We start from the raw sequence: 16,745 nt of genomic DNA, 5'->3' as shown, positions 1-16,745 counted from the left end.
ATACACAGCGATGTGCAGATCTGGAGGACGACGGCGATGATCCCGGGACCTCCTCTCCGCTCTTCCCCGGCGTCTCTGCTAGTGACAGCTACAGACGGTCGGTGGAGAAGATGGCGAAGAAGAAGCGGCGGAGGAAGCGCGCTCTGCTGTCCGGTGTCAGCCGGTAAAGGGCTTTTATTCCGGGCAGGGAAGCACAAGGGGAGAGCGGAGCTTCACTCGTTCTCAGCTGGGAAGAGGCGGGGCATGTATGCAGTGTCAGCCAATAGATGCTCAGGACGGTGTAGCTCAGCAGCCAATCAGTGCACAGTAAGCCTGTAGCTCAGCAGCCAATCAGTGCACAGTAAGCCTGTACATATAACAGACTCCTCCAGCTCCGGCCTTAGTGTTTTCCTATCGGGAGATTTTTGTGTTTTGGCTCCGTAGCATAAGGATGGCAGAGACCGCGCCAGCCGCCGCTCCCCCTCCCGCAGAACCGGCTGCCAAAGCCAAGAAGCAGCCAAAGAAATCCGCCGCCAAGAGCAGCAAGAAATCCTCTGGTCCTGGCGTCTCCGAGCTGATCGTGAAAGCCGTGTCAGCCTCTAAGGAGCGCAGTGGGGTGTCTCTGGCCGCCCTGAAGAAGGCGCTGTCTGCCGGAGGGTACGATGTAGAGAAGAACAACAGCCGCCTGAAGCTGGCCGTCAGGTCTCTGGTCACCAAGGGCACCCTCCTCCAGGTGAAGGGCAGCGGCGCCTCCGGGTCCTTCAAACTCACCAAGAAGCAGGAGACTAAAGTGGCCAAGAAGTCAGCCAAGCCCAAGAAACCCGTTGCTGCTAAGAAAGCCGCCAAATCTCCGAAGAAGCCCAAGAAGGCTCTGACCACGGCCAAGAAGAGCCCGAAAAAGGCCAAGAAGCCTGCAGCTGCCAAGAAAGCGGCCAAGAGCCCCAAGAAGTCGAAAGCCGCTCCCAAGCCTAAGAAGGCGACGAAGAGTCCGGCTAAAAAGGCGGCCAAACCTAAAGCTGCCAAGAGTCCGGCTAAGAAAGCCAAGAAGCCCGCGGCCAAGAAATAAGTTGCGGACCCAGTTATTTTACACAAAGGCTCTTTTCAGAGCCACCACCCTGTCCCCGCAGAGCTGTATGATCGGTGCCACCACCCTGTCCTCGTAGAGCTGTATGATCAGTGCCACCACCCTGTCCCCGCAGAGCTGTATGATCAGTGCCACCACCCTGTCCTCGCAGAGCTGTATGATCTGAGCCACCACCCTGTCCTCGTAGAGCTGTATGATCGGTGCCACCACCCTGTCCTCGTAGAGCTGTATGATCTGAGCCACCACCCTGTCCTCGCAGAGCTGTATGATTAGTGCCACCACCCTGTCCTCGTAGAGCTGTATGATCAGTGCCACCACCCTGTCCCCGCAGAGCTGTATGATCAGTGCCACCACCCTGTCCCCGCAGAGCTGTATGATCTGAGCCACCACCCTGTCCCCGCAGAGCTGTATGATCAGTGCCACCACCCTGTCCCCGCAGAGCTGTATGATCTGAGCCACCACCCTGTCCCCGCAGAGCTGTATGATCAGTGCCACCACCCTGTCCTCGTAGAGCTGTATGATCAGTGCCACCACCCTGTCCCCGCAGAGGTGTATGATCAGTGCCACCACCCTGTCCCCGCAGAGCTGTATGATTAGTGCCACCACCCTGTCCCCGCAGAGCTGTATGATCAGTGCCACCACCCTGTCCTCGCAGATCTGTATGATTAGTGCCACCACCTTGTCCCCCGCAGAGCTGTATGATTAGTGCCACCACCCTGTCCCCGCAGAGCTGTATGATTAGTGCCACCACCCTGTCCCCGCAGAGCTGTATGATCAGTGCCACCACCTTGTCCCTCGCAGAGCTGTATGATTAGTGCCACCACCTCCTCCCCGCAGAGCTGTATGATCAGTGCCTCCACCTCCTCCCCGCAGAGCTGTATGATCGGTGCCTTCAGGTGACAGTTCTGTGTAATGGAGGGAAGGGGCCGATGTGCAGCAGAAATCACGTTACTTCCATCATCCTAATTATCACCACCTGTAACCCACATCTTAGTAAGAGTGGTGTGAGGTTATAACTCCGATGTGAGAGTTGGAGCGTCAGTGACTGATTATAGAGGAGCTGCTGTACCGCTCTGGGTACTGGGAATATAGAATCGGAGCTTCCGCTGTAGAAGCCGCCTGGAGATTGGATGTGACCCTGTGTATCAGAGCAGTGGGTGATAGCTGAACTGTGAGTCAGGTTGAGCCTTCTCTGTACAGTGATTGGTCGCGGACATCAAACGCTATTCGCTGCTCACATTCTACAAAATAACCAATGGAATGCAGGGGACGTGTCCTCATGAAGCGTGAATAGGGGCAGAGGAGTATAAATAGCCGCTCACTCTGCTCCTCTCATCACTTCTGTTCTCTTCTATACAGAGCTATGGCCAGAACTAAGCAGACCGCTCGGAAATCCACCGGAGGGAAAGCGCCCCGCAAGCAGCTGGCCACTAAAGCCGCCAGGAAAAGCGCTCCCGCCACTGGCGGAGTGAAGAAGCCGCACAGATACCGGCCAGGGACAGTTGCTCTCCGTGAGATCCGCCGCTACCAGAAGTCCACCGAGCTGCTGATCCGTAAGCTTCCCTTCCAGCGCCTGGTGAGAGAAATCGCCCAGGACTTCAAGACCGATCTCCGCTTCCAGAGCTCCGCTGTCATGGCCCTGCAGGAGGCCAGCGAGGCTTATCTGGTGGGGCTGTTTGAGGACACAAATTTGTGCGCGATCCACGCTAAGAGGGTCACCATCATGCCCAAAGATATCCAGCTGGCCCGCCGGATCCGTGGGGAGAGAGCTTAGATCTGTCCTGCCCACCTGACTGCAACACAAAGGCTCTTTTCAGAGCCACCCAATCCTCCCTCAAGAAGAGCGAATTCCTGACCTTTAATACTGCCGGCTTTGCTACCAACCATGGTCCTGATCATGCTCGTGGTGGTGAGGCTGGTAGTTTTGCTACCCCTGCTGATGCTGGCATGGCAGGTGGTGCAAATGACCTCTTTTGGGGTTATGGGCAGAGTATTAAAAAACAACTAGACTTGAGAAGGCCTAACAGATGGACAGGCAACTTCCATCATGTTGGTGTTACTGTTAATAGTCGCCGGCCTTCTGTCTGCGGCAACCACACTGCTTCTTCCTGGCTGTTGGGGCGCTATGCCTCCCTCCCCCTATGCTGCTGTCCTCACTTTGCATGTCCTCCTGCTAGCTTGGGTCAGTTACTATATCATCCACCACTTCATCCTGCTAAACTGTCTCTTGTGCCTCCTTCGAGCCTGCCACCTGGTTCCAGCAGTCATGGTACTTTATTTCCCAGGGCGTTCTGATGCTTCCTGTATCCCTGGGTGGTCCTTACCAGGTCAGCTCGCCCAGGGTGGGTTGGAATCATGGCCCAGAGGGTCCACTCCAGGAGTCCTCACACGAACAAGGGTGGGTGGTTTTGCTGGGCGTAAAATACTGGTTATGGAAAAGGTTGAGGTGTAACCCACAGGGCAACATGTTTGCCAGCCAACACACTTAGTGTATGGGCATTACAAGTCTAGGAGATCCGGTTCTTTTTTTAATGAGACATTTTTTAAAAGGCCCTCTATATTTTATTCCAAGGGGGGATTGGGGTGCATATGACTTGGTAGCAGGGCAGGCCTTGCCGTGAATCCATAAGAAAACAGAATTGGAGTACGAAAGTAATAATGTTCTTTGATTCTATGTGAAGTGGATTGTCCTGGGCCCAACCAGTATGTGGGTTCAAAGGTTTATTGGGGTGCACATGACTTTGTAGCAGGGCAGGCCTTGCATTCAATGCAACATTTTTTATGGAGGCCCTCCTGGACATCTCGTGAAAGGGGTATTGGGTGTGTTGTAATTCTTGGTAGCCCATCCAGTCACTGCATAGACAATAACCATTTAGGAGACCCACTGTTTAATAATGGCCCTTTAAGTAGATTAATGCCGCCTGAGGCCCCTGTAAAAATAGGCTCTGTGACCGAGTCCCTCCTTCATAAATAAAACAAGATGTGTCTGCTTATGTGTCACACACCGCATGGCCAGCTAGGGTTGTTAAATGTTACAATGACATTTCCAAGTGAATGCATTAGTTTTGATTGAAAGCAATGTTAAAGTTGCAAAACGCTTCAAAAACGCTGCGTCTGAACATAGACCAAGTGGTGGAGGAACATTTTGACTTGGGGTTATTTATTTTGCCTTATATACTAGTCTTTAACCTGGAAAGGATGTACCTTAAAATTTATCCCAGCAAAATCCGTTTTGGTATATTATTTGGTGCACTGGTAACAATGGCATGAAACTCTGACAACATTGTTTGAAACTGTGACCTAGGAGTCAGGAATGGTTCCAGAAGCGATCCGCATTATGTCCCCGTGTCATTTGAGCAGTGTTTCCTTCATTTTCAGATGTTTTTAGACCTTAAATGGACCCCTGGGGGGAATCGCTGCAAAAATGCTCAGGTCTCCCATAGACTTACATGGGGCTCGTTGTCCTGACCGAGTACCCGAGTATTCTAATTTGCTTGACCTTAACAACGAGCACCCGAGCATTTTAGTGCTCGCCCATCACTAATCCGAAATCATCCTGACCCGCAATAATGAGGTCAGAAAACGTGAGGAGAAGTGACGAGATCCCGCAGTAACTTCATCTCTGTGGTGCGCAGTGTTGTGGGGATTGTAGATCAGGAGCTCGGAGTCCAGAATATCCGATATATGGATTATTCAGCCCTTTCAGGAGCATACATGTCACTCTATGGGGGTATACAGCAATACATGAGGGTGTGCACGAATATATGGGGAGTATACAGCACTGTATGGATACAGGATATTCAACTATAAAATACTATATGTTGGATTATCAGCACTATATGGAGGTATATAATACTACTTGAAGGGTATACTGCACAATGTGTCCGTATACAACAGTATTTGGCAGCTTACAGCACTATATGGGGGTATACAGCCACATATGATGTTATATAGAACAATATGGAGGGCCCACAGCACTTTGTGCAGAGTATTCAGCAATATGTAGGTATCAGCACTACCTTATGCTCATGTCACTATATGGAGGGTATCCAGCACTATGTGAGCCTATACATACAATAGCTATTTGGGGTTTACAGCACTATATGGGGGTATTCTGTAGATGATTCTGAATGGGAGGAGACACGGATTAGATATTAAAGAGAACTTTTTGACAGTGAGGATGATCAATAAGTGGAACAGGCTGCCACTGGAGGTGGTGAGTTCTCCTTCAATGGAAGTCTTCAAACAGAGGCTGGACAGACATCCGTCTGGGAGGATTTAATGAATCTTGCACTGAGCTGGAACATTCCATGATTCAGGCTTATATAGAACAGATGCTCTCGGATTTGTGTCTGCAGCACTAGATGGGGAGTATACAGCACACGTAGGCTTTGTAGTGCTGTATACCACCCAGTAGGTGGTATGGAGGATGTGCAGCACCGTACGGGGTGTGTATACATTGCCTGCAGCTCCAGGGCTGATCAGTCTCAACTCCACTTCCAGCAGTGATCGGAGCGGACCCCACACGGAGACCCGGTAACGTTATATCTGGGCGTCTCCGTGTGGGGTCCGCACTGATCACAGGAGGCCGCATCTAGCACAGATCGGATGATACAATCCGCACATGTTCTACCAGGAGGAGCCCGATGTGCTGAGCGCTGCCGGGAGAACACGTGTACATGAGGAGCAGCAGGTAGAAGGGCAATAAGGAGTTAAACGTAGGAGGAAGCACGTCTATCGATTGGTCGGTTCCTGTGGGCGGAGCTTTATAACCGTTTGATGATTTGAATCTCCCGCTCAGTCGTGCTCTCGGCCCTCGATCATTAACCCTTCAGTGACTGTTCTCTGCTTGTGGAAGAGACATCATTTCCCAATCACTGTCAGGAGTAAGCGGCCATTATACCTGCAGATCATGTGGTAAAGTGAGATTGTATTAACCCCTCAATCCCCAGAACGGTGGCCGCTGCTCATTATCTCACCAACCACATTTATGCAGTTATCTTGTATGCGAGACTTTTTCTCCTCTGGAGGGATGGCGCTCTCCGCACTCAGAAATACACAGGCTCCGGAGCCGCCTCATCTCCAGTCCTCGCTATGGTCCGCCAGGCTCGGATGACGGCGCTGTACATTCGGGGTGCGGACTCTGTTCTCTCTTCTGGCTCCGACTACTGATAAATAGGATAAGACACCAGAAACCTCCCCGTCATGAGGGGAACGAGCCGCTAATGTCCGGCTGCGGGGAGGGAGCGGCTTCATCCATCAGCCCGAGCACAGGAGACCGCTGCCGGCTGTAGCTCCAGTCCATGTTATTAGGAGCAGTCAGGAGGTCACAATCAGTGGCCACATGTAGATGGTAAATGAGGAGGGTGGTAGTGATGAGATGCAGGCGCTGAACATACCGGGGAGCCGCCACTAACAAGGGGGAGCAGTTACCGGTACAGGATGTGACCGCTCCTCACTGGATTTACACCAATCCTGAGAAATAGGATCTGACCAGACTCCATCACCGCAGTCATCAAATATCAGGAATTGTAGCTTCTCCAGAACACATGTGTGCGGCTCTGATAGGAGCCTTTGGGGGAGGCGCATCTATCCAGCGACAATCCCCGGGAGTATTCGCTGCCTCCTGACACACACACTGATCTGATCAGGAAGACCTGTAGCAGAATCACGTTCATCTCACGGCAGAACTTGGATTTCTGCTCTGTAGTGACCACATCACAGCGAGGTATGTACTGTGGTGCAGAGATGTCTGTGCTGCACAGTGCGGATATACTGTATGCCCCCAGAACCTGGCAGCTGTATATTATAGATCAAGGAGAATAAACCACATCACCCCAAGTCCGCGGTGCCAGCTCCAGTATGGAAGGAGGAAAGTGCAAGACACATGCCAGGCTGTGACAACTAGTATACTTACAGGCACCAGAATGCAGGAATAGGAAATCGTAGCCTCTCAGGTAGAAGATGTGGGTGGCTCTGAAAAGAGCCTTTGGGTTGTCAGCACAGAAAAGAATACAATTAACCTCCGAAGCCGTAGAGAGTGCGGCCCTGGCGCTTGAGCGCGTACACCACGTCCATAGCGGTGACGGTCTTCCTCTTGGCGTGCTCGGTGTAGGTGACGGCGTCACGGATCACGTTCTCCAGGAAGACTTTCAGGACCCCGCGAGTCTCTTCATAGATGAGGCCGGAGATGCGCTTGACGCCTCCTCTGCGAGCGAGACGGCGGATGGCAGGCTTGGTGATGCCCTGGATGTTATCACGGAGCACCTTCCTGTGCCGCTTAGCGCCGCCCTTCCCAAGACCTTTTCCTCCTTTGCCGCGACCAGACATCTTCCAAGTAGTCAGCTGTAACTGATGCTAAAACCGAACGACTCCTCCTTTATATACAGGAGAGACGGACCAGAGAGAGAACTGCAGAGATGACGCGCCCCAGGGCGGGGCTTACAGAATCCACATGAGCTCCTCCCTTCCTCTGCTGTTTGGCTGAGCACAGAACTGTTGGAGAGTTTGAATTTCCCGCTCATTGTTCAGTTTCCCTTTTCTTTCCAGCTTGTAATATAATGTCACTTCTTCCCCTGTGATGAGAATTATTCCAGATTCAGCCTATAGATAAATGGGCAGCACAAATAGAGGGGAGCAGACTCGGCCCCAGTATATGTCAGGAGGACAGAACAGACTGTAACCACAGATATTACAGGCAGCCGCCCAGGGGATCTCACACCGGTAGATACACTGCCTGATATAAGGCTCAGTCCTCAGTAATCACAGGATCTCCGGTTTTCATAGAGAATATTACATTTATATTAACCCCAGGGCTAAGCCCTCTCTGCCTTTATTCAGGTCTTATATTCCCGCATTAGGGACATTTGTGCTATGATAGGAGTCATCATTACTTCGGGCAATTATGACACTATTGTCCTTATATTTGTGTTTTCTTCTTCCCCTGGCAATGATTCTTTTTTCCACCACATCATAGCTCACATTGCTGCAGAGTAGGGACCTGCTGTCAGCTACAATTAATTAGGAAAAACAATTATTAACATAATGACAGAAAAGGCTGAAAATCAGAGCTCAGCAGTGATCCTGACTGATCCCAGCCGCCAATATCGCCCCATATCCTGCAGTAATTATTTAAAAAACATCTGTGAGGAGGATGTGATGGGAGATGATGTCATGACATGTCTGACCTAGAGGATCCTGACATCACAGTGTAATGTATTGTGCACTGAGCTCTCGGCAATCTTCTCTACATGATCGCACATTTCCCATCACAGACCTCCTGCCTGGAGCTGCAGGTGGGATCTGCTTGGAAGAGCAGAATTGGTCTCCCCTGAAATGTCTCTTGTAGGATACATCTCTAGCCAATATATTGTCTCCACAATACGGATTATGACGAGAAAGGGAGATGTGATCGCCTGCAGGTCAGACACACGGGGCATCACAGCATCTGCCTAACGCGGATTCATTCTCTAACCAGGAACAGCTGCAGACTCCTGTATGGGATGTAAGCGACCAGCGACCTCTCAACACCTGCAGATTCCCCGACATCGCTCCGTCCTGGGACCGCGCGTTATATGGAGACAAAGAACAGAAAAAGCGGGAACTGCAAACGTGTCAACCATTGGGAACATTAGCTCCTCCCCTCCCTCTGCGGATTGGCTGAACACAGGACGGTTAGGGGGTTTGAATTTCCCGCTGCTTCTAAAATGTCGTCACCGCTTCCCTTTACAGTGAAGACTCCAGCATAATCTCTAGATAAAACTGCACCGACTACAAATGTCTCCTGTTATTTGAGGAAAAACACGAGAATCATGAACTAAGTGCAGAGAGGAAAATCGTCAGCTCACTGTCTGGTGCTGCATGGGGGAGAAAATTCAGTCTCAAAGCATCCCGGCTTAGAAAGTGTTATTAGTCATCATGGTGTATCATGAACTAAACCGAATCATGTTATACCAAATGAATGAGACCCCAGAATATCAAGATCTGTGGAGCAAGGGGTTAAAGAGTAGTCCCTGAACACAGAGCAACTTATGGAGAAGTGACCAGGTTATTATTTAGAAGGTCCTCGGTTCTCACAATCTCCTTGGTAGCATTCATCATCCCTACTTCCTTCACCTGTCACTTCCCGTCACTAGACGCAGAGACCCAGGCGGTGGAGCAGACAACTCGGGGAGACGGGAAAGGACACAGGAGCAGCCACAGCTCTGATGGAGATGGGGTGGTGGCTCTTAGAAGAGCCTTTGGGGTGATGGCGGAGCAGCAGACTGAGCAGATCACTTGGCGCTGGTGTACTTGGTGACGGCCTTGGTGCCCTCGGACACGGCGTGCTTGGCCAACTCTCCAGGCAACAGAAGGCGCACGGCGGTCTGAATCTCCCGGGAGGTGATGGTGGAGCGCTTGTTGTAGTGAGCCAGGCGGGAGGCTTCCCCTGCGATGCGCTCGAAGATGTCGTTGACGAAGGAGTTCATGATGCCCATGGCCTTGGAGGAGATGCCGGTGTCGGGGTGGACCTGCTTCAGCACCTTGTACACGTAGATGGCATAGCTCTCCTTTCTGCTCTTCCTACGTTTCTTGCCGTCCTTCTTCTGAGTCTTAGTGACGGCTTTCTTGGAGCCCTTCTTGGGCGCTGGCGCAGATTTGGGATCAGCCATAACGAAAGCAAAGTTCTCAAAAGAGAGAAGACTAATGATCCCAAGCCTCCCAGAGCGGCGATATTTATAGGCCCGCCATGCAAATGACACTGTTGTCAGATCGCCGTGCTATTGGGTGACAAAGTCATGTGACCAACAGAACCGTCAATCGCTCCGCCCACTGCAGCTGATTGGTAGCTACACAAGTCTGTTTTCCATTGGTAACTTGAGATCCATCCAATGACAGGAGAGGAGGGCGGGGCAGACGATTACGAAAGCGACAGCAGCCGCCGCTAGTTCTTCATTTCGCCCAGATTCTTTATTGTTTGTTATCAACCATGTCTGGACGCGGCAAACAAGGAGGGAAGGTCCGAGCTAAGGCCAAGACCCGCTCATCCCGGGCAGGACTCCAGTTCCCAGTCGGCCGTGTGCACAGGCTTCTCCGCAAGGGCAATTATGCCGAGAGAGTCGGCGCCGGCGCTCCGGTGTATCTGGCCGCTGTGCTGGAGTATCTGACTGCTGAGATCCTGGAATTGGCCGGCAATGCTGCCCGGGACAACAAGAAGACCCGCATCATCCCCCGTCACCTGCAGCTGGCGGTGCGCAATGACGAGGAGCTCAACAGGCTGCTGGGTGGGGTGACCATTGCCCAGGGGGGCGTCCTGCCCAACATCCAGGCCGTGCTGCTGCCCAAGAAGACCGAGAGCAGCAAGGCGAGCAAGAGCAAGTGAGCGCTGCCGCCGATCTCTGTCCACAACACCAAAGGCTCTTCTAAGAGCCACCCACACCGTCGCCACAAGAGCTGACGCCGCTGATCTCTGCGTGCTCACATGGGACTGACGTTAGGCACCACGGGCTGCCGCCACCAGTTTGTAGGTTGGTGCCCATACACACTTGATTCCGGGGTTCAACACAAAACACTGAGGATGCCCATGTCTGGGTTATCACATGAAGCCTCAGACCTGTGTGGGGAGAGGAGTCCTCGAATAGTCACAGGAAATGTCCCTCATTAGTGAATGTCTTGATACTCGGGCCCCTGACTCCGCTGTGGAGATTACATGCGGTTATCACGTCCCGGAGTATCGGGGGATGGCGGCCGGTGATTGTCCACATCAGTGACTGCTGCTCCTCCCGGAGGGCGATCCCGTGATGGCGGCTCTGGAGGGCCGGACTCTGCGCGGTTCTCTGTGTGACCGGATTGTGATGTCCGCTAATAATCCTCGGCGGAAGAAGAGCGGGAAGTTCAAATCCCCAAACGGATCCTGCGATCAGACAATGAGCGGGAATCCTCGGTTAAGCGCCGCCCTCAGCCTTCAGCGATGTACATAGACGCCTTTCCTCCTCTGTTTAACCTCTTACTTGCCTTGTTCCTGCTGATCCCCTCTTATTTACCAGTGTTCACAGATGCGCCACCTTCATCTCACATCGGGCTCCTCGAGAACATCTGCTGCTTATAGCCCCCTGTAATCAGTGCAGAAACAGCTGGGAGTCCCGATAATACTGTAAGTGACTGAGGAGATTGCGGCACGTGCAGATCGAGCTAATTGCCATCATTGGTGAAAAGTCCTAGAGCTACACAGAGGGTTAACCCCACATTAGTGTAGTGTAATTATCCGCAGGTTCACTGAACAAATATTATGTAACAGAAGAAAATTAATTAAGCCAATAAACCACAAATCCTCCTGCTTTTCTGTAATTACTAAAAAAAAAAAAGCACAGATGAAAACCTATGTACTGATGGGGGAGCGTGATAGGCGACGCGCTGGTTCCAGCATCAATGTGCTCTCCATCCGCATGCCATACTCCATACCCCGTCCCCCATTTTTGGCCTGTATGATCAGTGCCACCACTTCACCCCTGCAGAGTTCTATAATGAGTGCCACCACCTCGTCCCTGCTGACCTGTATGTTCAGTGCCACCACCTTTTCCCTGCAGAGCTGTATGTTCAGTGCCACCACCTTTACATGCAGAGCTGTATGATCAGTGCCACCACCTTTTCGCCGCAGAACTGTATAATCAGTGCCACCACATTGTCAACGCAAGCTGTATGATCAGTGCCACCGCCTACTCCTTGCAGAGCTGTATGATCAGTGCCACCACCTAATCCCTGCAGAGCTTTTTGATCAGTGCCACCACGTCATCCCCTCAGGGCTACCTGATTAGTGCCACCACCTTGTACACGCAAAGCTGTCTGATCAGTGCCACCACCTTGTCCACGAAAAGTTGTATGATCAGTGCCACCACCTCGTCTCTGCAGACCTGTATGATCAGTGCCACTACATCATCCCTGCAGAGCTTTATGATCAGTACCACCATCTTGTCCCAGCAGAGCTGCACGATCAGTGCCACCACCTATTCCCTGCAGAGCTGTATGATCAGTGCCACAACCTCATCCCTGCAAACCAGTATGTTTAGTGCCACAACCTCCTCCCTGTAGAGCTGTCTGATCAGTGCCACCACCTTGTCCGCGCTGAGCTGTATGTTCAATAACACCACCTTTTCCCTGCAGACCTGTGTGATCAGTGCCACCACCTTGTCGCCGCAGAACTGTATAATCAGTGCCACCACCTTGTCGCCGCAGAGGTGTATGATCAGCGTCACCAACTTTTCCCTGAAGAGCTGTATGATCAGTGCCACCACCTCATCCCTGCAGGGCTGTATGATCTGTGCTACTGAAACATCCCTGCAGAGCTGTATGATCGGTGCCACTACCTCATCCCTGCAGAACTGCATGATCAGTGCCACGACCTCGTCACTGCAGAGCTGTATGATCAGTGCCAACATCTTGTCCCCACAAAGCTGTATCATAAGTGCCACCACTTTGTCCGAGCAGAGCTGTATGATCAGTGCCACCATCTCCTCCCTGCAAAGCTGTATAATCAGTGCCACCACCTCCTCTCTGCAGAGCTGTATGATCTGTGCCACCACCACATCCCTGCAAACCAGTATGTTCAGTGCGACAACCTCCTCCCTGCAGAGCTGTATAATCAGTGCCACCACCTTGTCTCTGCAGAGCTGTATGATTAGTGCCACCACCTGGTCCTTGCAGAGCTGTATGATCATTAACACCACCTTGTCGCCGCAGAGGTGTATGATCAGTGCCACCACCTCATCCCTGCAGGCTGTATGATCTGTGCTACTGAATCATACCTGCAGAGCTGTATGATCGGTGTCACTACCTCATCCCTGCAGAACTGCATGATCAGTGACACCACCTTGTCCCCACAAAGCTGTATCATAAGTGCCACCACTTTGTGCGAGCAGAGCTGTATGATCAGTGTCACCAACTTTTCCCTGCAGAGCTGTATGATCAGTGCCATCACCTCATCCCTACAGGGCTGTATGATCTGTTCTACTGAATCATCCCTGCAGAGCTGTATGATTAGTACCACCACCTTGTGGCCGCAGAGGTGTATGATCAGTGCCACCTCCTCGTCCCTGCAGAGCTGTATGATCTGAGCCACTATCTCATCCCTGCAGAACTGCATGATCAGTGCCTCCAACTTATCCCTAAAGAGATGTATAATCAGTGCAACCACATTATCCCCGCAAAGCTGTATGATCAGTGCCAACACCTCCTCCCTGCTGAGCTGTATGATCAGTGCCACCACCTCCTCCCTGCTGAGCTGTATGATCAGTGCCACCACCTCCTCCCTGCAAAACAGTATGATTAGTGCCACCACCTCGTCACTGCAGAACTTTATGATCAGTGCCACCACATATTCCCTTCAGAGCTGTATGATCAGTGCCACCACCTCCTCTCTGCAGAGCTGTATGATCAGTACCACCACCTTGTCGCCTCAGAGGTGTATTATCAGTGTCACCACCTTGTCCCCGCAGAGCTGTATGATCAGTGCCACCTCCTCGTCCCTGCAGAGCTGTATGATCAGTGCCACCACCTGGTCCTTGCAGCGCTGTGTGATCTGTGCCACTACCTCACCCCTGCAGAGCTGTAAGATCAGTGACACAACCTTGTCCCTACAGAGCCTTATGATCAGTGCCACCGCCTCCTCCCCATAGAGCTGTATGATCAGTGCAACCACCTCATCCCTACAGAGCTGTATGATCAGTGCAACCACCTCATCCCTACAGAGCTGTATGATCAGTGCCACCACCTATTCCCTTCAGAGCTGTATGATCAGTGTCACCACCTCCTCTCTGCAGAGCTGTATGATCAGTACCACCACCTTGTCACCGCAGAGGTGTATTATCAGTGCCACCACCTTGTCTCCACAGAGCTGTATGATCAGTGCCACCTCCTCGTCCCTGCAGAGCTGTATGATCAGTGGCTCCAACTTATCCCTAAAGAGATGTATAATCAGTGCAACTACATTGTCCCCACAAAGCTGTATAATCAGTGACACCACCTCATACCTGCAGAGCTGCATGATTAGTGCCACCATCTTATCCACACAGAGCTGAATGATCAATGCCACCACCTACTCCCTGCAGAGCTGTAAGATCAGTGACACAACCTTGTCCCTGCAGAGCCTTATGATCAGTGCCACCGCCTCCTCACCACAGAGCTGTATGATCAGTGCCACCTCCTCGTCCCTGCAGAGCTGTGTGATCTGTGCCACTACCTCATCCCTGCAGAGCTGTATGATCTGAGCCACTAACTCATCCCTGCAGAGCTGTATGATCAGTGCCACAACCTCATCCCTGCAGAGCTGCATGATCAGTGGCTCCAACTTATCCCTAAAGAGATGTATAATCAGTGCAACCACATTGTCCCTGCAAAGCTGTATGATCAGTGCCAACACCTCGTCCTTGCAGAGCTGTATGATCAGTGCCACCATCTTATCCACACAGAGCTGAATGATCAATGCTACCATATCCTCCCTGCAAAGCTGTATAATCAGTGCCACCACCTCCTCTCTGCAGAGCTGTATGATCAGTGCCACCACCTCATCCCGGCAGAGCTTTAAGATCAGTGCCACCACCTTGTTGCTGCAGAGGTGTATGATCAGTGCCACCACCTCCTCCCTGCAGAGCTGTATGATCAGTACCAGCACCTTGTCGCCACAGACGTGTATAATCAGTGTCACCACCTTGTCCCCGCAGAGGTGTATGATCAGTGCCACCACCTCCTCTCTGCAGAGCTGTATGATCAGTGCCACCACCTCATCCCTGCAGAGCTTTAAGATCAGTGCCACCACCTGGTCCTTGCAGAGCTGTATGATCAGTACCACCACCTTGTCGCCGCAGAGGTGTATGATCAGTGCCACCACCTCATCCCTGCAGGGCTGTATGATCTGTGCTACTGAAACATCCCTGCAGAGCTGTATGATCGGTGCCACTACCTCATCCCAGCAGAACTGCATGATTAGTGCCACAACCTCGTCACTGCAGAGCTGTATGATCAGTGCCACCATCTTGTCCCCACAAAGCTGTATCATAAGTGCCACCACTTTGTCCAAGCAGAGCTGTATGATCAGTGCCATCAAATTGTCCCCGCAGAGCTGTATGATCATTGCCACCACCTACTCTCTGCAGAGCTGTATGATCAGTGCCACCATCTCCTCCCTGCAAAGCTGTATAATCAGTGCCACCACCTCCTCTCTGCAGAGCTGTATGATCTGTGCCACCACCTCATCCCTGAAAACCAGTATGTTCAGTGCGACAACCTCCTCCCTGCAGACCTGTATGATCAGTGCCACCACCGTGTCGCCACAGAACTGTAAATCAGTGCCACCACCTTGTCACCGCAAAGTTGTATGATCAGTGCCACCACTTTGTGCGAGCAGAGCTGTATGATCAGTGCCACAACCTCATCACTGCAGAACCACATGATCAGTGCCTCCAACTTATACCTAAAGAGATGTATAATCAGTGCAACCACATTGTCCCTGCAGAGCTGTATGATCAGTGACACCACCTCTTACCTGCAGAGCTGTATGATCAGTGCCACCAACTCCTCCCTGCAGAGCTGTATGATCAGTGCCACCACCTTATCCACACAGAGCTGTATAATCAGTGCCACCTCCTACTGCCTGCAGAGCTGTATGATCAGTGCCACCATCTAATCCCTGCAGAGCTGTATAATCAGTGCCACCACCTCGTCTCTGCAGTGCTGTATGATTAGTGCCACCACCTGGTCCTTGCAGAGCTGTATGATCAGTACCACCACCTTGTCGCCGCAGAGGTGTATGATCAGTGTCACCACCTTGTCCCTGCAGGTCTGTAGGATCTGTGCCACCACCTATTCCCTTCAGAGCTGTATGATCAGTACCACCACCTTGTCGCCGCAGAGGTGTATGATCAGTGTCACCAACTTTTCCCTGCAGAGCTGTATGATCAGTGACACGCCACCACCTCATCCCTGCAGGCTGTATGATCTGTGCTACTGAATCATCCCTGCAGAGCTGTATGATCGGTGCCGCTACCTCATCCCTGCAGAAGTGCATGATCAGTGCCACCACCTTGTCCCCACAAAGCTGTATGATAAGTGCCACCACTTTGTGTGAGCAGAGCTGTATGATCAGTGCCATCAAATTGTCCCCGCAGAGCTTTAAGATCAGTGCCACCACCTACTCCCTGCAGAGCTGCAAGATCAGTTCAACCACCTCATCCCTGCAGAGCTGTATCTTCAGTGCCATCACCTCATACCGGCAGAGCTGTATGATCAGTGCCACTACCTCCTCCCTGTAGAGCTGTCTGATCAGTGCCACCACCTTGTACACGCTGAGCTGTATGTTCAGTGCCACCACCTTGTACACGCTGAGCTGTATGTTCAGTGCCACCACCTTTCCATGCAGAGCTGTTTGCTCAGTGCCACAACCTCCTCCCTGCAGAGCTGTACGATTAGTACCTCCACCTCATCCTTGTAGAGCTTTAAGATCAGAGCCACCACCTTGTCCACGCTGAGCTATATGTTCAGTGCCACCACCTTGTCCCCGCAAAGCTGTATCATAAGTGCCACCACTTTGTCCGAGCATAGCTGTATGATCAGTGCCATCAAATTGTCCCAACAGAACTGTATGATCAGTGCCACCATCTGCTCCCTGCAAAGCTGAATAATCAGTGCCACCACCTCCTCTCTGCAGAGCTTT

At 51.8% G+C, this 16,745-nt stretch overlaps 5 protein-coding genes across 5 annotated transcripts; 3 read left to right on the top strand and 2 right to left on the bottom strand.

Moving 5' to 3' along the window:
- Positions 1-376: 376 nt before the first annotated feature.
- LOC141057123 (histone H1.5-like) lies at positions 377-2,890 on the top strand. The gene has a single exon (XM_073553669.1). It carries the CDS (start codon positions 431-433, stop codon positions 1,043-1,045), a length of 615 nt encoding a protein of 204 aa, XP_073409770.1. The 5' UTR covers positions 377-430; the 3' UTR covers positions 1,046-2,890.
- LOC141057124 (histone H3) lies at positions 2,284-2,890 on the top strand. Its single transcript, XM_073553670.1, has one exon. The coding sequence runs from the start codon at positions 2,427-2,429 to the stop codon at positions 2,835-2,837; it is 411 nt and encodes a 136-aa protein (XP_073409771.1). The 5' UTR covers positions 2,284-2,426; the 3' UTR covers positions 2,838-2,890.
- Positions 2,891-7,081: 4,191 nt separating this feature from the next.
- On the bottom strand, positions 7,082-7,393 carry LOC141056991 (histone H4). The gene has a single exon (XM_073553465.1). It carries the CDS (start codon positions 7,391-7,393, stop codon positions 7,082-7,084), a length of 312 nt encoding a protein of 103 aa, XP_073409566.1.
- A 1,889-nt stretch (positions 7,394-9,282) lies between these two features.
- LOC141057121 (histone H2B 1.1-like) lies at positions 9,283-9,733 on the bottom strand. Its single transcript, XM_073553668.1, has one exon. The coding sequence runs from the start codon at positions 9,712-9,714 to the stop codon at positions 9,337-9,339; it is 378 nt and encodes a 125-aa protein (XP_073409769.1). The 5' UTR covers positions 9,715-9,733; the 3' UTR covers positions 9,283-9,336.
- A 275-nt stretch (positions 9,734-10,008) lies between these two features.
- On the top strand, positions 10,009-10,476 carry LOC141057120 (histone H2A type 1-like). The gene has a single exon (XM_073553667.1). It carries the CDS (start codon positions 10,032-10,034, stop codon positions 10,422-10,424), a length of 393 nt encoding a protein of 130 aa, XP_073409768.1. The 5' UTR covers positions 10,009-10,031; the 3' UTR covers positions 10,425-10,476.
- The last annotated feature ends 6,269 nt before the right edge of the window (positions 10,477-16,745 follow it).

This window comes from Dendrobates tinctorius, unplaced genomic scaffold, assembly GCF_039654945.1.
Source record: "Dendrobates tinctorius isolate UK_male_01 unplaced genomic scaffold, ASM3965494v1 ptg000202l, whole genome shotgun sequence".
Taxonomy (NCBI): Eukaryota; Metazoa; Chordata; class Amphibia; order Anura; family Dendrobatidae; genus Dendrobates; species Dendrobates tinctorius.
Note: the sequence above shows the minus strand (reverse complement) of the source record. Positions and strands in the feature narration are given on the sequence as shown.

What these genes read in the sequence shown, in the direction of transcription:
- LOC141057123 (XM_073553669.1), top strand. Translation starts at nt 431, where the DNA reads ATGGCAGAGACCGCGCCAGCCGCCGCTCCCCCTCCCGCAGAACCGGCT.
- LOC141057124 (XM_073553670.1), top strand. Translation starts at nt 2,427, where the DNA reads ATGGCCAGAACTAAGCAGACCGCTCGGAAATCCACCGGAGGGAAAGCG.
- LOC141056991 (XM_073553465.1), bottom strand. Translation starts at nt 7,393, where the DNA reads ATGTCTGGTCGCGGCAAAGGAGGAAAAGGTCTTGGGAAGGGCGGCGCT.
- LOC141057121 (XM_073553668.1), bottom strand. Translation starts at nt 9,714, where the DNA reads ATGGCTGATCCCAAATCTGCGCCAGCGCCCAAGAAGGGCTCCAAGAAA.
- LOC141057120 (XM_073553667.1), top strand. Translation starts at nt 10,032, where the DNA reads ATGTCTGGACGCGGCAAACAAGGAGGGAAGGTCCGAGCTAAGGCCAAG.